Source organism: Thrips palmi, unplaced genomic scaffold (assembly GCF_012932325.1).
Source record: "Thrips palmi isolate BJ-2018 unplaced genomic scaffold, TpBJ-2018v1 HiC_scaffold_18, whole genome shotgun sequence".
Taxonomy (NCBI): domain Eukaryota; kingdom Metazoa; phylum Arthropoda; class Insecta; order Thysanoptera; family Thripidae; genus Thrips; species Thrips palmi.
The window spans coordinates 12,110,030-12,131,031 of record NW_023144627.1 but is presented as its reverse complement, the minus strand read 5'-3'; the positions used below and the strand labels follow the sequence as shown (position 1 = coordinate 12,131,031).

General features: G+C 45.8%; 5 protein-coding genes and 1 non-coding gene across 11 annotated transcripts; 3 read left to right on the top strand and 3 right to left on the bottom strand.

Moving 5' to 3' along the window:
* Positions 1-72: 72 nt before the first annotated feature.
* Positions 73-6,831, top strand: LOC117645316 (tyrosine-protein kinase CSK-like). The gene is made up of 11 exons (XM_034385401.1): positions 73-256; positions 880-919; positions 1,013-1,090; positions 1,185-1,453; positions 1,534-1,753; positions 1,845-2,116; positions 2,209-2,370; positions 2,459-2,654; positions 2,743-2,829; positions 2,944-3,036; positions 3,132-6,831. Exons 3-11 carry the CDS (start codon positions 1,055-1,057, stop codon positions 3,213-3,215), a joined length of 1,419 nt encoding a protein of 472 aa, XP_034241292.1. The 5' UTR covers positions 73-256; positions 880-919; positions 1,013-1,054; the 3' UTR covers positions 3,216-6,831.
* Positions 6,832-7,001: 170 nt separating this feature from the next.
* On the top strand, positions 7,002-9,577 carry LOC117645320 (GTP-binding nuclear protein Ran). 5 transcript variants are annotated; one of them, XM_034385408.1, is made up of 5 exons: positions 7,002-7,155; positions 8,177-8,426; positions 8,497-8,685; positions 8,762-8,932; positions 9,108-9,577. In XM_034385408.1, exons 2-5 carry the CDS (start codon positions 8,184-8,186, stop codon positions 9,150-9,152), a joined length of 648 nt encoding a protein of 215 aa, XP_034241299.1. In that variant the 5' UTR covers positions 7,002-7,155; positions 8,177-8,183; the 3' UTR covers positions 9,153-9,577. The 5 variants fall into 5 exon arrangements, with proteins under 5 accessions (XP_034241299.1, XP_034241302.1, XP_034241300.1 ...); XM_034385411.1 differs by having other exon boundaries at positions 7,097-7,236; XM_034385409.1 differs by having other exon boundaries at positions 7,100-7,250.
* A 1,413-nt stretch (positions 9,578-10,990) lies between these two features.
* Positions 10,991-14,383, top strand: LOC117644539 (low choriolytic enzyme-like). Its single transcript, XM_034384088.1, has 8 exons — positions 10,991-11,216; positions 12,841-12,977; positions 13,048-13,148; positions 13,242-13,338; positions 13,421-13,550; positions 13,638-13,834; positions 13,925-14,024; positions 14,097-14,383. The coding sequence occupies exons 2-8, from the start codon at positions 12,857-12,859 to the stop codon at positions 14,269-14,271; spliced, it is 921 nt and encodes a 306-aa protein (XP_034239979.1). The 5' UTR covers positions 10,991-11,216; positions 12,841-12,856; the 3' UTR covers positions 14,272-14,383.
* LOC117644540 lies at positions 13,720-15,895 on the bottom strand. The gene is made up of 6 exons (XM_034384089.1): positions 15,802-15,895; positions 15,562-15,729; positions 15,026-15,139; positions 14,647-14,944; positions 14,411-14,559; positions 13,720-13,844 (listed from the first exon to the last, which is right to left on the bottom strand). The coding sequence occupies exons 1-6, from the start codon at positions 15,859-15,861 to the stop codon at positions 13,812-13,814; spliced, it is 822 nt and encodes a 273-aa protein (XP_034239980.1). The 5' UTR covers positions 15,862-15,895; the 3' UTR covers positions 13,720-13,811.
* LOC117645578 lies at positions 15,277-15,396 on the bottom strand. Its single transcript, XR_004587733.1, has one exon. It is a non-coding gene; the product is annotated as a U4atac minor spliceosomal RNA (small nuclear RNA).
* Positions 15,896-15,936: 41 nt separating the features above from the next.
* On the bottom strand, positions 15,937-20,743 carry LOC117644538 (ATP-dependent RNA helicase p62-like). Of its 2 annotated transcripts, none has more exons than XM_034384087.1 (9): positions 20,603-20,743; positions 20,335-20,431; positions 19,253-20,063; positions 18,707-18,879; positions 18,461-18,633; positions 18,322-18,381; positions 16,788-17,027; positions 16,561-16,707; positions 15,937-16,477 (listed from the first exon to the last, which is right to left on the bottom strand). In XM_034384087.1, coding segments are annotated over exons 2-9 (1,611 nt in total). In that variant the 5' UTR covers positions 20,337-20,431; positions 20,603-20,743; the 3' UTR covers positions 15,937-16,472. The 2 variants fall into 2 exon arrangements, with proteins under 2 accessions (XP_034239978.1, XP_034239976.1); XM_034384085.1 differs by having other exon boundaries at positions 20,552-20,689.
* Positions 20,744-21,002: the final 259 nt, after the last annotated feature.

The following is a 21,002-nucleotide window of genomic DNA, read 5'->3' as shown; positions in this document are numbered from 1 at the left end:
ACTTTAATTTTGTGCAATTTTATGCTTTCTAATCCTTTCAAAACCACCAGGGCATAATAAATAAATGTCAGTTTGACTTCGGCTGTCCGTAGGGAAGAAAAATGGCCGCCGTCGAGGAAAGAGTGACGTAGATATTGTGTTTTGTTTGTATCGGATTGTTATTTAGACTCCGATTGGTTATTTTGATCAGTAAAAGTGAATTTTGTGTGGGTTATCACGCATACTTGTTGAACCAAGGCGTTCGTGTCACTTCACTGTGAGTTGCTCGATAGTGTACTAAGGAATATTGTGTACTTCAGGTTCCACTTTAGGCCAACGAAATCTGTCATCATTTACAGTTATTATGTATCCATATCATTTATTTCTGATGACAGCGGTGATCGCTGTCTCGCTTTTTGAATTAGTTGTGGCGCTGGGCAACTGTTCCATGCCACTCTATGATTTTTCAGACATCTGATTGAAATGAGCTCATGTAAACAGCCAGATTCCTAGGTTGGGTGCCCTCATGACCGGAATAGAATGGCTTGTTATGATGTTTGTTGTTTATATGTTTCTTCGTTTCATTCTAACGTTCATTTTTCTTCCAATAATGTTTTAATTTTTGTTAAATAGCCATAATTTTATTATTGTTTCAAAGTGTAATAATCTGCTTGGTCCAGCAAAATTTAGATCTAATGTTATCTAGTACATATGTCTCAAGTTTCACCAGTTTTGATCTATGATGTTAATGAGCTTATTTTTTTTATCTTGTCATGTTTTAAATTGTAATGGTTGCTCCGCCAAACTACAAATACCTTTACTTTGATCATGGTACGCCTGAGTTCGCTGTTCTCCGATTTCTTTTCAACTTTTGCTAATGTTCTGTTAACTCATTTTCAGGTTGGCATGATGGAGGTGCTAATTTGTAATGCTAGAAAGGGTAAGCTACTCCCATCTCAAATGTGAATAAGGTAAAAATTACTCTTCATTATCTCTATGGGATTCCACTAATGCACTTCGTGTATCTTTTCAGAACTGTACCTGTGACATGGGCTTTCCCAACTGAATAGGCGTAATGAGCCAAGGCCTGCAAAACACAGCCCTAACACAGGTGTGTACCTCTTCTGAGTGCCACTCTAGCAGGAGTTTCCAGATGGATGGTATCCCATCTGTACAGAAGGTTTATTGTTTGCTCATGATTTCAGCGGTTCCGGCCGGTGGCCATTGTGGGTCCTTACCAGGACCCAGGCGGCTGCTGGATGAGCTCCCCCCACCCAACGAGTTCCACGCTTGCTCCCTCCCCTTCCCCAACTCCCTCATCCCACTCCACCCACTCCCATTCCCATATACCAGCTTTATCGCCTTCCCCAGTTCCCACCTCAATCCGAATCGATAACAACAATATGGATAATACAGTGAAGCTTTCTCCCACCATTGCTCAAAAGCGAGCAGAAGTGAAATTAAATGCTATGCCGTAAGTGTATTAAAAAGACCCTGCATCTTGGATAGATAATTTTACTTTGTCATTTGACATTTTTATGTATCTTGCTTCAGATGGTTTCATGGCAAAATTTCTCGAGAAAGAGCAGAGCAGCTTCTTTGTCCAAAGATGGACGGACACTTTTTGGTCCGGGAGTCAACAAACTTTCCCGGAGACTACACACTGTGTGTATGTTATCAAGGAAAAGTTGAGCATTACCGGGTGAAGTACAAGGATCATAAGCTCACAATTGATGATGAGGAATTCTTTGAGACCCTTGCTCAGCTTGTTGAGGTATTTCAATCTTTGTTCTGTAGTCTTACCCTAGAAACCTCATTTCATAATTTCTATTTATGAAAGGTATTAATTTGATTTTGTTTTTCAGCACTATGAACAGGATGCTGATGGACTGTGCACCCAACTCACAAAGAGTTTACCTAAGAAAGGGAAACAGGATTTTTGTGTTGACACTAAAGCATTTGTGGAGGCCGGTTGGGTCATACATGACCATGAGCTAGAGCTAAAAGAGTCTATTGGTAAAGGGGAGTTTGGAGAAGTAATGCTAGGAATTTTACGAGGAGAAAAGGTAGCAGTGAAAGTATTAAAAGACTCCAGTGAAGCTGCACAAAAATTTCTTGCAGAAGCCTCTCTTATGACGTGAGTTCCTTGAAAATTAGTAGAAGTATAATCAATGTAAGCAGGAATCTTCAATTTTTATCTCCTAATTTTGGTCTTTCCTATTATTTCAGGTCATTGAGGCATGAAAATCTGGTACAACTTCTTGGCCTAGTTATGAACAAACAACATATCTACCTGGTTACAGAGTTTATGAGTAAAGGTAGTTTGGTTGATTACCTACGTTCAAGAGGCAGGCTCCATGTGACAAAACGAGATCAGATAAATTTTGCTGTGTAAGCTACCATTTTTTATTAAATAAAATTTGTTCATGGCAACCAGATTATGATTGTACATTTTTGTTAATCTTTTTTGTTTATTTAGAGACACGTGTTCTGGTATGGAGTACTTAGAATCAAGAAAGGTAGTTCATCGTGATCTGGCAGCCAGAAATGTTCTTATTTCTGAAGAAGGTGTAGCTAAGGTATCAGATTTTGGTCTAGCCCGTGAAGAAAGTTTCACTCAAGATGGGGGTAAACTACCCATTAAGTGGACTGCCCCAGAGGCCCTAAAACTTGGGGTGAGTCTTTGTTTTAAAATATTCCTTTTGGTTTTGCATTTTCTTGATTGTTTGTGTTCACCATAAACATCATACCCCTCCATTTCAGAAATTTTCTAACAAGTCAGATATGTGGAGCTTTGGTATCCTACTGTGGGAAGTGTATTCTTTTGGAAGGGTACCATATCCAAGAATAGTAAGTTCACTCTTTTTGTCTCCTTTTTTTTGTGAAGTAGTTGTTAAATTAAGTTGATACAGTGTGCTTAGATGTGTGAATAACTGCTAATAATGTTTTGCCTTTGATTCACAGCCCCTTGCAGATGTGGTAAAACATGTAGACAAGGGCTACAAGATGGAAGCCCCAGAGGGTTGCCCACCAGAAGTTTATCAAATTATGAGCCAAGTAAGTTTTAGTGGTACCAACCAATTGTTTTATGAATACAGCACTGTTAGTTTTGCCGAAAAGCATTCATACATAACACAACCTCTCTTTTGCAGGCATGGCATCTTAATCCAGAAAAGAGGCCAAATTTTAAGGATGTGAAATCTAAACTGATTCTGCTACAGAATACAACTGCATAGTATACATGATAGTTGGCATTTCAATGTCCTTTCAGAGTTTGATGTTTTCTGGCGGGCAGTCACTTCATGTTCTTTAATCGTCCACATTTTAAAAAGTAAAAATATTATTTATTTATACGTATTGGGATTAAGTTACCCAGGAACCAAAGCTTTCCCTTATCCCTGAGCCTTTGGGTAGAGTACAATCCAAGACAGAAGGGATAGTGTGCATTATGCCCTTGTACATAGTTGAGAAAATGAGTAAGAAATCTCATGTTTCATCACTTTGAGCTAGTAATTGTATAAAAAAAAAGTTTATGGAAAGAATTTTATTTATAACATTTGTGTTTCACACAAATTGGAGTTGAGTGTTAAATTATGATAATCTTTATCTCTGTGCATACTTCTAGTTTTAAGTAGAAAATCTTTTTCTTATAAGCCAGGACATCATAAATTCTGTTTTTAACTCTCTTTTTCTCTTTACTACATTCTCTGAAATCATAAAGATGCTGTAAAGTATTGGCACCCATATGTGCCATGTCAGAGGATACAAATTTTAAACTAAATTTGTCATCACAGAGTTCATTTTAATTTTTCTCTTCTTGTATTTCTTTGTTATTTGGATGAATCTCCTCATCAGGTCATTTCAATTTGTTTCTCTTTGTTTGTTTGTTTTTTTTTCTCTTTAATGATGTAAGCAGTTTCTCTAGTCCATGTTCTGTCTTAATTGACATGCCTCATTTGGCAGAATTTTGCAGGTCTGTTCGTCTTAAATGTCATGCGTTTCTTCAATGCATAATTGAGAGAGAATTTCTTTCAGGGCCTGTATGTTTTCTCTTTGGCATCAGATCCTTAGTTGTAAATCAATACTTGGCTCAGATATCAGTGTAATTTGCACTGTTTTCACTCTGACATTCACCAAAGCTATTAAGTATGAAGTCCTCTTACTTCCAGCTGCAGTATCAGTCACTCAGTGATTAAAAAGTATGTCGTACAGTTAATTGTGTGTATGATACATTTATGTTATTGCTGTCTTGTTTCCAAAACTACATTGGAAACAATATACATATATTCATGTATGTCAATATAAATAGTCACCACCTGGAGCTTTGGCTTTTAGGATCTTCCATGAGTAATATTTCTCGTTATCTGCACCATCTTCTATTGTATGTTCTGTGTTTGAATGTGCAATGAGATGTGCATAATTACTATATTTTAATGTAGTAGTTAAATTTACAAACCTATCTGTCAAGCATGCAACAAATTTTGTGATGAAAAAATTGTTGAATGCTTTTCAGTAGTGAAATCTGTGACAAATCTGATAAACTCTCTTTAGTGATTATTCTTACGTTTGGACACATCCATCTTCTCGTAGCCCAAGATAAGTGGTAATCGCTTTCATTACATTTTTTCATCATTTTCATTACATGCTCTTTATTTAAAAGTTGTGAATGTTTAGACTGTTGTTAGAGGAAGAATTTTGTGTTTGTTGTTAGCTTGGGATCAACACTGCATCACAGTGTTCCTTGGGTTGTAGCAGCAACACAAATTCAAAATAAGCCTGTATCATTTAAAACTTGAGCAGGAAATTGGTGGACTTTGGTGGAAAATTTGTTAGTGTATCTCTTAAATGAACTTGAATCATGTTGACTTTTTAATTAAGGAATCATGTTGACTTTTTAAAAATAATGATGGGATAATCATGAAGACTGCTGCCATGGTACAATGGTGCCTGTTGTAATTTGAATTCAATCTTATTGTGTTTCATTGATGCTGATCATTCCCTGTATTGTGTTGTCCTGCAAGGCAGCGTTTGTTGATTTTAAATACTATTTTATCATTGATTTTTCCCTAAAATATATTCTGCAATGATTTATGCATTCATTCTGTGATTCTGCATTGTAATTTCCATTTCTCTTTGAAGAATTTTAAATAACCCTTTGGTGTACTTGTACTCCCCTTTTATGATGATGATTCTTTGAAAAGTGCCAATGTTTCATCTCTAACACTGTATTCAAGTAAAGTGTGCTTTGTCTCTTTCTTTCTGGCCAGGCACTTGGTGCTTGTTTTCCTTGACATAATTAACCAACAACTGTTTCACATCTTTTCATTTACCATTTGTAGAAACATTGGTTAATTTTGGTGGTGTTATTGTCTTCCCTGGTGATGTGATGTGTTATTTAGTAAAACTTAAGTGAAAAAAGCAGGTAAAATTTTGTGAATAAAAGCCAGCTGGTTGCATTGTTCAGTTGTTGTTTTCAATCAGAAGGAGTGTACAAAACCACATTTTTGTGTGGTCTTTTGATCTGGAACATTTGAAGAAAGTTGTAAGTCACTCGGTTTTGGTCTGCATAATGTGATTGTAAATGTGTCCATCCTTAGCTGCTTCTGTAAGAAGTAAAGTAAGCAAAGCTTTTTTTTTTTTCAAAAATTAATTCTTGAAAAAAATATGATGATGCCAAGGTATTTAAACTGATGTCTCCCGTTAATGTGTGAGTGAGTTTGTGTGTGTATGAATCGATGAGAATAAGTTTGCCCCATTTCTTGTTGTTTTTTTTTTTCTTCTTCTTCTGATTGCATGTTAGTCAAATCAGATCTTGTGCTAAGTAGAGGTTGTTGCCAATTTAACTTATGCTCCGAACATGTTCTCTGCTCAAATGCATGCTGCTGTTAATAAGGTCTGTCCGCATAGTAGGATGCAACTGTACAGTCCATGGGAGTGAGTAGTAGATAAATATTGTTTTATGGTCTTGGTAATACTTCTGTTACACATGGTTATGAAATCTGATAAGTGTTGTGGACTGTGTAAAGCAGTATTCTGTTAGAGTATCAACATAAATTATAGACTTTATATCTTTATATCTCAGGTTATATAATTTTCTGTAGCAAGATTGTTTGCTAATTGTGTCAGTCCTTCAAATTGTCAAACCTCTCATGTTTCAGACAAAGTGAAAATGCTTCATCACGCTATTTTCATAGACTTGCAGACAAATAAAAATAATCCAAACTGATTTGAGCAATCAATGTATTTGCTCAAGCTCAAGTAGAAATAACACCTGTGATTACTTAAACATTTTTAAAAGAGATGAAGCTGTAAATTGTTGTATATTCTCAGCATTTTTACTTTTAATGTTTTTCTTGATTTTGCCTTAAAATTGGTTTAATTTACAATATTTTAAATATCACTTTTGAACAGACTACCAATCTAAGACAGTCCCAACAGAGATAAGCTTGCCAGTCATAGGTGTCTTGATGTTCAGTGCTGGTTTTGCCCTATTCTATTATCTGTTGTTGACATGTTGGTTTATGTGTTTTGCTTACTGGCTTCAAATTTGCTGCCTGTGATGAAGTCTTAAAATTAAATCATTAATTCAACCCATTGACTTATATTTACTGTGTAATTGCCTAACCAACCAAACTAACCTTGCCCTTAATGTTTTCATTTCATGCCTTGTCTTCAGTTGTTTCGAAACTCTCCAGTGTACCCTTTATGCAGTGCTTGTGCTTTTGACAGCAGTTGTACAATCGGAACAGTACTGATGCACCATGTTACAATGTAAGCATTGTCTAATCAAAATTTTCGTAAATGCTTTACTATGTACAACATCTTTTAAATAAATGCATAAATCTTTGAAAACACTGACTTTTATGAGTGCCCTTCCATCCAACACTGAATGACAATCGATAGTCGTTTCGAAATGTACTTGCATATCAAAATGAAGCACATTTAATGTGCAATATTCCAACTTTTATTTAAAAGTAAGTTGAGATCACGTTAGCGAAGTTTGTTACCGCCAATGTCCATTTCAAATGCGCGCGTCAAGGCTGGCTTCAAAAATGGCGCGAAAACAGCGCGCTCTACCCTCTTCGAGCTAGAGAGTCCAGGAGGCCGTGATCTCAGTCGCACCGGGCTTCTCAAGCAAAAGCCATTCCGTTGTGAACCAAACGACGTCTGTCCTTGGTGAGTTTTATCCGCTTTGCGTGGGTGCATCGGTGGAAGTTTGTCGAAGAAAACCTTGCAAGACGTCGCCTAAGAGTTGAGGTGACCTAAAATCGGTATATCCTCTACAAGTTTGCGGTAAATTTCCCGCTCTGCGTATCTCAATCCGGTGCCCTTGTGCGTAGTTTCTGTTTTTATTTTAATGAATGGCGCCATCTCATAAAGTATTTAAGTTTCACATTAAAAGCTATTTTAGATTTACTCGCCTTTGAACCATATTTCTGTCCTCCGCCCCTTTCCCCTTGAGGAATGTCATTTTCTTTATCGAGCTGGTTGGCTTCGTTCGGGAGTTGCGGTTAAGTGTTCCTGAACTTTCGTAGGTTCCGTTAGCTTCACTCTGCTAGTTTCCTGTCATCTTAACAACGCAGTTCCCTTTACATTAGCTCAGAAACTCTCGTGCTGCCTGGTAAATACTGTCCCGATTTCTGGTCTTTGCATATAGTACATTGAGCATTATTATGGTCAACGCCTATGACGCCTTGTACCGTTGAAGTCACCGGCACGGTGACTGGAACTTCCATTTCTTTATTTGTCCTATCGAATTACGTGGTATTACACTGCTACATTGTATTTTTCGTCCTGTTCCGCCCTTTTCTGTGGTGGAGTATTTTGTCCAGAATTATGTAGCTCAACAGTGGCTATCGCGACAGCTGCATTTCGGTTTTGATTGCATGCGTTCGTTACTTTAGGCGCCCATTCCGCGCGCGCGCGCGCGTGTGTCGGCCAAGGGAGTTGTCTGGTATTGTTTCCAGTGTATTCCCGTGTATTTTGAACGCTTGGACGTTCTGGCTTGGACGCTTGTCTCACTTTGTCGTGGCGGCCCGTCTTTGTTTGCACGCAGCCTGTTTGTTTGTCATCATGGCAACAGTAGAGTGAGGCTGGTCAGGTTATGGCGGTCTCCCAGACTTAAAATTCTGACAGGGTCTTCCTTTTTCGTCACTACTTGATTTATTTATATTGTGTTTTTCCCTTTTGTGTTAAGATCCAAAATGGCGGCCGAATCTGATATGCCCACCTTCAAGTGCGTCCTGGTTGGAGACGGAGGCACAGGAAAAACTACATTCGTCAAGCGCCATCTCACAGGAGAGTTCGAGAAGAGATACGTTGCCACCCTTGGCGTAGAGGTTCACCCTCTGGTGTTCCACACAAACAGAGGACCTATCCGTTTCAACGTTTGGGATACTGCTGGCCAAGAGAAGTTCGGTGGGCTCAGAGACGGATACTACATTCAGGTATGTTGTATTCTACAGGAGTCTTGCGTCATATTTCCTTGCAGCGCATTAATTTTTTTATTGTTTTTAGGGACAATGTGCCATTGTTATGTTTGATGTCACATCACGAGTAACATACAAGAATGTTCCCAACTGGCACAGAGATCTTGTCCGAGTTTGTGAAAACATCCCAATCGTTCTATGTGGTAATAAGGTTGATATCAAGGACAGGAAGGTGAAAGCCAAGAGCATAGTATTCCACAGGAAGAAGAACCTTCAGGTGAGTCTTGCCCATTTCTGTTGAATTTTAATGTTTGTCCATTCTGTTGCGCTGACTGACAGTTGTCTGTTTTTAGTACTACGACATTAGTGCGAAAAGTAACTACAACTTCGAAAAGCCTTTCCTGTGGCTCGCCCGCAAGCTGATTGGAGACCCCAACCTCGAGTTTGTTGCTATGCCTGCCCTCGTTCCCCCAGAAGTTACCATGGATCCCCAATGGCAGCACCAGATCGAAAAGGATCTCAAGGTAAATGTGAAGCTATCTTCACATATTTTTGTTATGAAAAGTACCATCAATTTCAGTGCCATGGTTAAGCATATAAAGTTACAGCTGGTTGTCAGAATATTAAGTGTTCAAGTTAAATATGCAACTTTTGATGCAAAACTTATTGATACATTTATTCTTTTCTTTCCTCTTACAGGAAGCTCAAGAAACTGCACTGCCAGAGGATGAAGAAGAGCTGTGAATCTGTGAAACCTAAAATTGTACTGAATGATGAAAGACCTGTTGTTCCATGCCAGGGGCATGTTCCGTGTGTTGTGTATCAAGGGAATGAAAATAGTCACGTGTGTGTGGGAAGTGGTCTGTTGGATAATGCCTGCCTTGGACTGTTATTTTTTTAGTATGTGTGTCGCACCTGTATGGATGTTTCTTTCCCTTATGTTGTTTTTTTTTTTTAATTTAACTGTTTTGTCACAGCTAATTGTCTGATAAAGGTACCTTTTTTTAAGAACAGATTTCTGCTGGATGTTTTACTTGTGTTTCTTGACAACCATGCTGTTATTATTGTAATTATCATCTTGATACTGTTGAATATAGAGGCATAGCGCTCACTCGTACACTTGTCAGTATGTCATGTGTTAACGAAATAAATTTCAAATTCCGAACTGATCTATCTGTCTTTAGCTCTTTCCCTCACTTCCCTGGAATTCATATTATTTCTTCCTAAATAGGAATTGAACATAAAATATCAAGGAAGTTCTAAAATTGTTGTTGAAAAATATCGGGGGGAGTGCTGATTGCGCAACACGGGCACGAATCACTTGGGATAGTCCTTTCGTGTGGCCGCTCTGACTCAGACTCGGCGTCCGTTCACGGATGAGTCATCCGCCGGGAGACACGCACCGAAGCTGATTCGAAGATCCCGCGTTTGACGCCCACGCACAGCCTGGCACAGCCTTGCTCGGCTCGGTGGAAGGTTCTGGTTCTTGTGTCGCAAGGTCGCGTGTGATGGCGCGGAGGGGAGCCTCGTTCAACTCGGGCCGCGTTAAAGCACTTCCAAGTAACGCCCACAGGACCTTAGATTGTCCAAATATTTAGTCAAATCTGAGTCGATGGAGGTTTTTAAGCCTCAGCAGTCTTATCCATTTTTCGGCAATTTCTAAATAGAAGCCTTTAGGAACAATCATCGACATAACATTGCAAATAGACAGTTAATTAATTTTTTTATAGCTTTCAATTTTTTTTAATTTTTTTGAAAGAATAATAAATTGTGTTTATTTAGGGGATGCACGTTGAGCTGTCGTAGTCATCTAAGTAGGGCTTTAGGACTCCACCAGTAATCCCCTGGCACGGAGGCAGCGTGGAGTATCGCCGAGGTTGTGCTCGGCCCGTTACCTTCGGCCATACCCCCTGCCTGCCAAGCTGTGCCTGCTGGTTGCTGGTGCCTGCCCCTGTGCTGCTGTGCCTACTCGCCACCCGGTCACTGAACCTGGCGGACCATCGCACACTCGACCACACTCGGCTGGCGGAATCGATGGCAAACGGCAAACACTCGGCCAGAGCCGCAGAGCGGGCAGGGGCAGGGCAACCGCGGCAACCGGCTCAGTCGGGCCGACACGGTAAACCGACACGAAATATCACTGGATCGTGCGGACGGGACACGACAACCCGACTCAGGCAGACCCACTTCGCGATCGGCATCGGCCGGCCGGACTGTACTGAATTATATCCACGATCCGAAGATCCGAGCCGCGTGCCGCGCAGCGCGGATAATCGCCTGGCATTCCCTGGCTTGCCGCCGCCCTGCCCCTCGAGAAGGCCCTGCCGCACGAACCCTTCCCCTCCACGCCTCCAGGACTCCAGGAGCGCAAACTGCGTCCAGCGAGCCGCGCCACGCCGCCACGCCGCACCCCGGGGAACATGGAACATCTCGCCAGTCTGGACAACCTGCCCCGCCCCGCCCCTCCGCAGCCAGTGCCTTTCCCTCTTCCCTGCCCCCTCCCGGAGCGGCGGGGCGGCGGGGCGGCGGGGGCCCGGCACGGCTTTGCCTGGCTTTGCCTCCACCACCTTGCTACGCTACGCGCTACGCGCTACGCCTTGCTCAGTGTCGTAGTGACAGAGACAGTGCAAAGAGTTCCTGCTCGGTGCAGGGCATCCCGGAGGACCGCCCCACTACCCCCGACTTCGCCCCGCCACCCCGCACGGAGGGGCATGAGGGTGCCGCCGGCCTAGGAAGCACCCCGTCGACGCCCCAGCAGCCCCAGCACCGCGTGGCCACCGCGTCGTCTCCCTGGACCGACAACACAGCGTGAGTCTCCTCGTCTCGACGCCGGCGTCATGGTGCAGACGTGCGCGTCGAGTGCTCAGTGCGTTCACGCAGCCGGTTCAAATCTGAGTCTGAGGTCGCGAGGCCCCGATCTTGCTCCCTTTGCACGACGAGCCCCCGCTGCATCGGCCCTCGCCGCCGCCCGCGGACGGCAGGGCGGGCCGCCCCGCCGCGCGCCGGTGTCGCGCAGTGTTGCCTACCCCGAGTTCCGCGGGCGCTCGGACGGACGGCGACTTCTCCGATGGGTGTTTCCTGCGGAAGAAGTGCACAGCAAGTTTCAAAAAAATTGATAAGAAATGCACGTGTAGACGCGGAGGGCTGTGTTGCGTGCCGCGGTCTCGGCGATCTGGACTTCTGGATGCCGGCCAACGGCGCCAACGGGCAAAGGACAGACGATGCCCGCCGGGCGAAGCGAAATGGCTGCCGCCATGCACGCCGCCTGGCCACGATCAAGGGATCGTTCACCTCCATTTAAATCAACGAGATCGCGCGTGTATGTGTGTGCGCGCACGCGTTTGTAAAGAGGTAAGTGTTGGAGCGACGGGCGGAGCGGAGTTGACCTGGTTGACCAGCGGGCCCTGGCGGGTGGCAGGCGATGGCGGCCTCGTGAGACCCTGGCCGTCAACAAGACAGCAAGACCGCCCCGATTGTCTCCGACGACAGAGTTGTACTCCGGCCCGGCGCCGCAATGAATGGCGTGAATGGCCGAGACGACTAGCAGACGATTGCATTTGCAAAGCCAGACGGCCTTTGGCTCTTCGGCCTTCGCTTGACCCGGCCGATCATCCTCCTCCCCTCCTAACGGTTCGTCCAGGCGGCCGGGCCTGGCGCGGCGCGGCGACTTGGCTGGACTCGGCTGGCCATCGTCGGCGGCCCCGCTGCCCGCCCTGCCCGCCCTGCCCCCGGCAGACTGTGGGGCTGGGCGGGGCCGCGGGGCCCGGGGCGATTGGGGCCCTCGAAACCGAACCGCTGCGCGCCAAATTTACATTTATATCGAATTTTACGACCGTTTGCACGGCCGGTTCGATACCCAGCACGCTCGTGCATAGCGGTAGCGGATAAAAACGGATCGACGCGAGCGCCGTGTCTGTGTGTGTGAGTGTTGTCGTGTGGATAACTGTAGCAGGGTCTATTTTTAGGGGCTCCCCGACGTGGAATTGAAACAAGTATCGCAAGTCATAAGCGTCGGGATTCGAGCTGACAAGCCGGCAGGGTGAATAGCCTGGACGACGACACCTGCGGCCGTCGTGGCGCCTCGACTTCCCTCTGCGAGTGTAGGAACAAACGGCATCGAAAAAATGAATGAAAAAGACGACACAGCGGCGAAAAAAGTGGGCGTTGGTTGGCTGAGGCGCGCTCGCGGCGCCGGTATACGCATTCCCCATGCAGCGTCAAATTTCCAACTCAAACTTGCCGTGCCGTTACGGTGTGTACGGCGCTGCTTTGCGCTCTGTCTCTCTCGCACCCCCGCGGGATGTGCCATGAGTGAGAGAGAGGGCGAGACAGAGTCGGCGCGTGCCGGCTTGGACTTGGGCGATGTGCTCGACCTGTCCTGCCACCCTTCCGCAAACAAGGAAGCCAATCTGTGTGGGTTGGGTTGTTGCAGGCGGTTGCAGGCCAGGATGTGGCTGGCGGGACTGCTGTTCGTGCTGGCGGCCTTGGCGCCCTCCCACACCGCCCCCAGGACGCGCGCCCGCGTGCCCCACGTCCCGGACAGGGTGTACCCCGTCGTCCCGGACGAAGGTGAGGAAAATCATTTCAAAATTTTGCATTGCTCATCAAATAAAATTTATTAAACACAATGCATTTGCAGTGCGGATGGACCCGGAGGACCTGGAGATCCTGCAGGCTTCCGGACAGGACCCGGAAGTGGTGCCGGGGCTGCTCGAAGGCGACATGGCGATGAGCAGTGACGTATGAAGTATTTTTTGTTTTATCTTCTCTTTCGTTATGAATCCGCCGGTGCCGGTGATCGAACCCGAGACTGACCGCCTCATTGATATGCAGGCCTACGACTACTGGCGGGTGGGGCTGCGGTGGGACGTGTTTCCAGAGCGGCTTTGGCCTAACAGGACGGTGCCCTACGTCATAAGTCCCCTTTACGGTGAGCTCGACGAAAATAGAAATGCACACCTGTCAAGTACGAGTCAGTCTGTTGTTTTAACGACGCTATTCACACAATTCAGACACGGACAGCTACATCACCATCTACAAAGCCATCAGGACCATCAAGTTCATGACGTGCGTCAAGATGGTGCCATGGAACGGCAAGGCCAAGGACTTCCTGCTCATTTGGCCCATCAAGTTCCCCAAGGGGTAACGTACCGCCCTGAAATGACCACGACAGCCCTTCCTTCCAACAAGTCGTCCACTACACTTGGAAACCCTCCCCTCCCCACACAGGTGCTGGTCGTACGTGGGCAAGTTCGGCGGCGCGCAGATCGTGTCGCTGCAGCCGCCCGACGCACGCGGTCCCAACTGCCTTGGCAAGGAGGGCAGGGCCATCCACGAGCTGCTGCACGCGCTGGGCATCTTCCACGAGCAGAGCCGCGCGGACCGCGATCGATTCGTCGACGTTCACGTGGAGAACGTCATCCCAGGTGCGCCAGCCTGCGAAAAAGGATTTTTTAAAAATACTTGCATATACCTATATATATTGCTGAGGGGTCAACTGTGTTGTGATGTTCCAGAATTCCGCAACAACTTCGACAAGCAGAGTTTGGAGAACACGACCTATAAATTTGAGTACGACTACGACAGCATAATGCATTACGGCAAGAACTTTTTCAGGTAAGCTTCCCCCTTCCAGACAAAATCGCTCATTAAAACATAAAATAAATGATTTTTTTGTGTTTTTTTTAGCTCCGGCAAAGGAAAGCCGACTATAACGCCCAAGACGAAGGGGGCCAAGCTCGGGCAGCGCGAGGCCATGAGCAAAACGGACTGCCTCAAAGTGAACGATCTCTACGGCTGCCTGGACAAGTCGGTGGCGGCGCGTCGGAAGTACTACGCTCTCTGTGACATGATGGGAATCTGAAGACAAGGACAAAGTTCAGCTGTATTCCCTCCGCGCGTTCCTCAACCCACGTTTCTTTCCCTGTCCCCCAAACCCAAAAACAGTGTGAAAAATAAATCCGCAAAAGCCAGCAGCTTCGTTTCGTTGTCGTGATAAGTACCTCATCGGCGGTCTTCAAGCTGGCCCCCTCCTCGTCCTCCTCCTGATGCTGCGGCGCGTCCTGCGGCTTGGTGTCGTGCAGCACGACCTCGATGGCCTCCTCCAGCGTGTTGTACGGCACGAAGTCGGACTGCATCGGCCACACCACGTCTGCGATGTGAGAGCAACGTGAGAGGCGCGGCGCGGCGGCGAGTGTCTGGCGCCCGGCAGGTAGGCAGCCCATCGTGCGCGACGCACCGTCGTACAGCGCCATCCTGGGCGGCAGCCGCTGCTCCTCCAGGACGTCGCGGGCGTCCGGGAGGAGGGGCGTCGCCAGCAGCGCGTCCAGCAGCTCGGGCTCCGGCAGCTGCAGCGCGGTCTGCTGGTTGAGCGGCGCGCCGGGCGGCAGCTTCTTGACGGCGTCCATGAGGCGCAGCGTCTTGCTGAGCACGGCGTCCACGTGGCGCGCCATCTCCGCCGCCGCCGCGTCCTGCTTCACCTGCGAGGCGAGCGTCGGCGGCACCGCCGAGCGCGAGCTCCACGACGGCATGCATCGCTGCAAAGCAGTCCGCGACACCTCCGCGTCAGTGCCCCTCGCGTATGCCTGGACGCGCAGGGTACTGCCGCCAGCGGGTACCTTGAAGATGTGGGCGATTTCAAGCAGGATCTTCACCCGCCCGATCTGAGAGCCGTCTTCGGGGTCGGAGTTGACCACGGCGTCGAGGTGCCTCGTGAGCGTGCTTTCCGATCCCTGAGGAATTTGCGCGTAATTTCATTTTGCTATTTATAGTGGGCTAGGCCCGGGGGGAAGTCCACCGAGCCAGGCCTTGAGCACTGTCTTCGCTCCCTGTCAAGTTGCTTTGCATTGGCCCCCCATAAAGTAAAGGGGCTTCCAAAAATTGCGCCGTGCCGTATCGACCCGACGCGTGGAATTAGATCATTGGTGTCAGCAACTATGCCCTCTCAATACGATCATTGGACATAATGCTCCCCAGTGACAAGGACGCGCGCGTGGGCGCGCTTCAAGCCACCCAACCAAAAGAGAACCGTGAGTCTGCTTCGAGAAAGATCGCCGGGCCGGCGACGCCAGCGCCATCTCTGAACGGCCAGGCGAAGCGCGAAGCTAGCCATCCGTCCGCGCGGCTACGCGCGGCATGCGGCTGCGGCACTCACCTCCACCAGGTGGATGAAATAGTTTTGGTACGCCAACAGGAACCCGGTGAGGGCTTCCTCGCGAGCGCTCTCGGCCTGCGCGTTCACCAAGTTCCGCATGTGGACCTCCACCCCACTGCGACCCAGCTTGTGATCACCGATGTACAATAATCGGTGCAAGTATGTGGTCTGCACATTCAACAACATTAAATTTACCCACCAATATTCGACAAAAACGTTACTGTCCAGTGACATTTATACCCTGTTTGTAGAAGCCAATCCATTTTTCACAACGGTGAGCATGGATGGCCTGGCCTCCATCTTGGAGAACACAGTTGCTATGGTTACAAACGTGATGGATGAGAGGTGGAGTAAGGGTGAAAAACAAGACAGATGTGTGGGATCACTTGTTTATTTGCTCATCGGCAACAAGGTTGTAACTAATACTGCAATTTTTTTTTTTTAAATCCCTTTTCAATAAAATTACAGATTAACAACACTGGTTAAAATCTGATTTCTTTTTCCTAGAATAAAAGGAATGAGTTACTTTGCCATACTTCCGGTCAAGACCTATTATGAATGGCGACTTGTCATAGTCATTCATTTACACTAACAGTTAAATGTACTTTAATAACAGATCAAGACAACGAAAACAATAACCTAGTCTGGTTCGCTTTCTTTTCCACACATAATAAATACTAAGAAATCCAAAAAATCTTTGGAATGGTAAGAAAACTAAAAGAAAAAAAAAGAAAATAACAAACAATAGATCACAGCTTGCAAGAATGAAGTCTGAAAAACATAACTTCACCAATTAACTTAAATCGTGCTGAAACAGCTATGCAGCTCAGATGTCACTCATTGCATGCATGAGTATAAGAAATTAACTTATCCCAGTACACGAACCAGGTGGATTTCTTGAATTAAAGCTTTTAGTCTGAAACAAGGAACACACTCAATGTTAACAATCTTAGACCCAATCAAGAGGTAAGAAATGTCAAAATGAATGGAGATGCTCACCGAATTTCTTGTAGCTGTTGGATCGCTCGCCTCCTCCGAACGACTTGCCGCCGAACCGGCTGCCGCCGCCGCCGCCGCCTCCAAATCGGCTGCCGCCACCGCCAAATCGGTTCTCGCGGCCCTTGAAGGAACCGAAGCGGTTGAATCCTGAACACAAAAGAAAAATTAGGCAAATTCAAACAAATTTAGTCATAAATTTAAACTTCAAGAGTGGAGCAAAACTTCACCTCTGTAGCCACCGCCACCACCACCTCGAGCGGCCATGGACTCGAGCTCGGGGTTCACGGTCTGGTTTGCCTCTTTCAGGACATTGACGAGGTCTCGGGCTTGCTTGCTGTTATCCTGGGTGAAGAACGCGTAGGATGTTCCTGTCTTCGATGACCTACCAGTTCGTCCAATACGATGGATATAGTCCTCTGAGTTAGTGGGGTAATCAAAGTTGACCACAAACTTAACATCATCCACATCTGCAAGAACAAAACATTGTTTAGAAAAGGAGACCTCTACTGAAATACCCCAAATTTGGTCACAGATCTGAGCATGGATGCTGAGTCCACATAAAAAACTTTGGGAGGAATGCTGCGCCTGAAAGCACAAGCTTGGTTGAGCCACAATCATTGAAACAGATGACTCACCAAGTTAAAACACAGCACAAGCACACCTGTAAGAATATTGGCCATTGCTCGCCAAGCCTGCGCTTGATCAGGTTAATAAAATTATCAACCGATGGCCAATACTCACCACAACAAGCAGCCTCCAGTATATTTTAACAAATCAGGAACTCAGCCCCAATAATGTCATTTGCGAAGTGGTACACAAACCAGCCACTAAGCAACTAACATCAAACGCTCAGACCGATAACCACTGGAAATGCCATTTGCACTGCATATAATGCAGGCTAACACAGTGTGGTGTAGTGAGTATTGGTGGTCATACATCCACCACACTGGCATTTAAAAAGAAATGGCATTTCCGCTGCTCCTCCACGTAGAAGAGCCAGAGGCACTGAAAGATGTTTTAGCATCCAACTCTGGGAATCATCTCGCATGTGCCTCTGAAACACAGGAAACAACCAGACTGATTAATAGGATGATATTAATTACCACCAACACCCAGACCAAATAGAACCAACAGCTGTGCTTCTGAAGTCATTCTACAAATTGGGTTCCAATGAAAAGTTACAAAGTCCCATTTTTAGTCTAAAACCACTATGGATCAGGAAATGAATGTATTTAAATATGTTCAAGCCAGCCAATGTAATATTACTTTGTCAGTACCGTAAGTTTGAGGAACTAACGGTTATAAAAGGTAGCACTTGCCACAACAATAGAAAAAGCCAACATTTGATCAAGTGGTTCTCAGAGATACTTGTTTTAACTTCAGAAAGAAAAACCTTGAGATAGAGAATCCCCTGATTATATTGATCCCAATCCTGAAAGTTATATGAATGTGCCAGAAAAAGCTGCAACAACATACATTTGTATTTGGAGGAAGGAAAAAAAAATATTATAAAAAAAAAAAACTATCAAACACATGTAACCTCCATGCAAGCTTATAAACCGTAGAACCCTTTTACCTTGGCTCATTAGACATCCACACATCAATTCCTGAACTAAGTGTTAAGCACAGAAGACAATAATATATGCAGATTCCATTGTAATGGCCAATGGCCACTCCTGGGTGCTCCATCCCTCATCAGTCTGGATCCTTCTAGGGGCAGCGCTGTCCGGCCACCCCACGAAAGCTTAGCTTAACACTCACCAAGTCCTCGAGCAGCAACATCAGTTGCAATTAAGATGTCAATTTTGCCATTGCGGAAATCTGAGAAAGACAGTTTGTTAGATGGCGGAACTAAAGCAAGATCAATGTGGATGAAACAATTTCAGGTTCTGGGACTTACTTCTCAATACAGCATCTCTGTCCATTTGGCTTTTGTCTCCATGGATAGCACCACATTTCCAGCCTGCACGGCTAACCATCCTAGCAAGGTTGTCAACTTTCCTCTTGGTCATGGCGAACACAATCGTTTTGTTTTCGGGCTCGTTATGGATCTCTTGAAGAAGGGCGTACAATCTAGGAAGAGAAAGCAATAAGTACCTCCAATCTTCCAACAAGAAGGCTGCTTTCAGCTGAGATCAATACTCACTTGTCTTCCTTCTCATTTTCTCTACAGACGTCAACAATCTGCAGAATGTTCTTGTTAGCACTAAGTTCCAGAGAGCCAATGTTCACCTGGGCGAAGTCACCAAGGAATTCATTTGCCAGATTCCTGATCTCAGTTGGCCAGGTAGCAGACCACATGAGCACCTGACGGTCAGGCTGAAACAAAACCACACAAATTATGAACCTTAGGACAAAAGAAGTAAAAAGTTATTGGGAAAGAAGACCATATAAAAGCTCAGTTCTTCTTAGAGAAAAGCCATCATTGAATCAAGGATAACATGATCATCAAAGCAAAGTCAATAGACAGAGACAATGGATAAATTCATATCTGCTCAGTTCTTCTTAGAGAAACATCACTTAAAAATCAAGAAAGAACTATCATCATAGCAGGAACAGCCATGGTTGAAGAAAAATCATTTCATAGAATTAAAAATTCATAAATGGATGTGCTCAGTTCTTCTTAGAGGTAAACTTTCATAGAGTTCAAGTAAGAAAAAAGTCATCATTGCACAATGTTGTGAAAACTCACCCGAATTTGCTCCATGATCTTCCTGATTTGAGGTTCGAAGCCCATGTCCAACATACGGTCAGCCTCATCCAGAACAAGGTAGGTGCAGCGACGCATGTTGGTATTACCAGCCTCCAAGAAGTCAATGAGACGGCCAGGGGTGGCAATCAGGAATTCGACGCCACGTCTCAGTTCACTAGCCTGCTTTCCACGGGGAGCTCCACCAAAGACACAGAGGCTGCGCACACGAGTGGAGGAACCGAAGTCCCTGGCAACAATCTGGATCTGCTGGGCCAACTCTCGGGTAGGAGCGAGAACTAGAGCGATGGGGCCATCGCCAGGTCGCAGGCGCTCTTGCGCATTGATGTGGACAATGGCAGGCAGTGTGTAGGCCAGAGTCTTGCCGGAGCCAGTCTGGGCAACACCAACCATGTTGCGGCCACTCAAAGCAATGGGCCATCCCTGAGCCTGAATGCTAGTAGGTTCAGAGAACCCTTCACGCATAATTTGAGACTCAACATAGTCAGGGAAGCTAACTTCAGCAAACTTGGTGATGGGGTCTGGGACATTGTGACCCTTGACAGTGATCTGATGCTTAGCTCTGTACGCTTCAACTTCATGAGCAGGCCTGCAGGCCACCGTTGGGTGGGGGTTGTAGAAGTCCTTCACGAATGGTGTGAGGTTGCTGAAGTCGGGCTTGAAACTACTGCCAGAGCCAAAAGACGAGTTCTTGTAGCCACCGCCGCCACCACCACCGGAGTAGCCGTTAGAAGAGCCATAACTCTTGCGCTCGTAGGAGCCGCCGCCGTAAGAGGACTTGCTGCGGAAAGACCTGCCCGGAAAAACGTCAAATTTCAGTTCACAATTACAGATACAAGGAGGAAGGATGACACTTCCAAAGATCACTCCAGCGAATAACCGTATTGGAGGGGAGGCAAGGCTATGGCGAGTGACACGAACCATGACGTACGTCGTGTCAAGCACGGCATGGCAGCACACGCCGCTCAGGCATGGCCAAGCCATAACCTCAAAGACAAATCGAGGTGCACGGTTCGCGAGACACGCACAGAGAAAAATGCCGAGTAGGGCGGTAACATACTTACATTTTGATGTTTGGGTTGAGTACTTTTAGTTGCGAGAGTTTGTTTGAGGTGGAATTCGTTAGACGAGTTCCTACTTGTGCAAGTCCGGAGAGAAGGTCTGGAAAAAGACGAAAAATGCTTAAAATGCAAGATAATTACACTTTAACTTCTCAACCCAACTGTCGTTGGAGGGTTTGGGGACGTCGACTGGCACACAGTTTACACGAACTTGACTTACTAAAAGTCATATTCAATAAATCTTCGCGAGAGTCGTCCCAAACGGCCTTACCTCAACCGGAAAGTATGGCAGAAGGACAGAAAATTTCTCCTCGTGTGGCAAGCAGGCACGCAGACGCCGGAAGCCGTGTTCTAGCCAATCAGATAAGTCCATGTAGAGTAACATGGCCGCTCACAGAGGGCGCTGTGACTTCCTCAAAAATTCATGTCTTCTACCTTTCTTATGCATGCCTTAAACTACTGAGCGTGAATACTTTTAAATTGATACACAGTGTCTTTTTAAATCAAATCGATGAAATTGACGTAGCAATACAGTGCGAGAAAGATGAAACTAACGTTTTAAGCGTTCGGTCAGGTTACCGTTAGCCAAACACGAGAGAAGAAGAAAACAAGCCCAGCTCTGGTGCTTTCTGCTGCCAACACAAAAACGTGAAACTTTTCGGATGTGTGGT

Coding starts and splice junctions, on each gene's coding strand:
- LOC117644539 (XM_034384088.1), top strand. CDS start 12,857: ATGTGGCTGGCGGGACTGCTGTTCGTGCTGGCGGCCTTGGCGCCCTCC. Junction 12,978..13,047: donor CCCCGTCGTCCCGGACGAAG/GTGAGGAAAATC, acceptor ATGCATTTGCAG/TGCGGATGGACCCGGAGGAC. Junction 13,149..13,241: donor ACATGGCGATGAGCAGTGAC/GTATGAAGTATT, acceptor ATTGATATGCAG/GCCTACGACTACTGGCGGGT.
- LOC117645316 (XM_034385401.1), top strand. CDS start 1,055: ATGAGCCAAGGCCTGCAAAACACAGCCCTAACACAG. Junction 1,754..1,844: donor CCCTTGCTCAGCTTGTTGAG/GTATTTCAATCT, acceptor TTTGTTTTTCAG/CACTATGAACAGGATGCTGA. Junction 2,655..2,742: donor CAGAGGCCCTAAAACTTGGG/GTGAGTCTTTGT, acceptor CCTCCATTTCAG/AAATTTTCTAACAAGTCAGA.
- LOC117644540 (XM_034384089.1), bottom strand. CDS start 15,861: ATGGAGGCCAGGCCATCCATGCTCACCGTTGTGAAAAATGGATTGGCT. Junction 14,945..15,025: donor AAATCGCCCACATCTTCAAG/GTACCCGCTGGC, acceptor ACTGCTTTGCAG/CGATGCATGCCGTCGTGGAG. Junction 13,845..14,410: donor GCTTGAAGACCGCCGATGAG/GTACTTATCACG, acceptor CCTTTTTCGCAG/GCTGGCGCACCTGGGATGAC.
- LOC117644538 (XM_034384085.1), bottom strand. Junction 18,880..19,252: donor AGATCATGGAGCAAATTCGG/GTGAGTTTTCAC, acceptor GTTTTGTTTCAG/CCTGACCGTCAGGTGCTCAT. Junction 18,634..18,706: donor GAAAATGAGAAGGAAGACAA/GTGAGTATTGAT, acceptor TTCTCTTCCTAG/ATTGTACGCCCTTCTTCAAG.
- LOC117645320 (XM_034385408.1), top strand. CDS start 8,184: ATGGCGGCCGAATCTGATATGCCCACCTTCAAGTGCGTCCTGGTTGGA. Junction 8,427..8,496: donor GAGACGGATACTACATTCAG/GTATGTTGTATT, acceptor TATTGTTTTTAG/GGACAATGTGCCATTGTTAT. Junction 8,686..8,761: donor ACAGGAAGAAGAACCTTCAG/GTGAGTCTTGCC, acceptor GTCTGTTTTTAG/TACTACGACATTAGTGCGAA.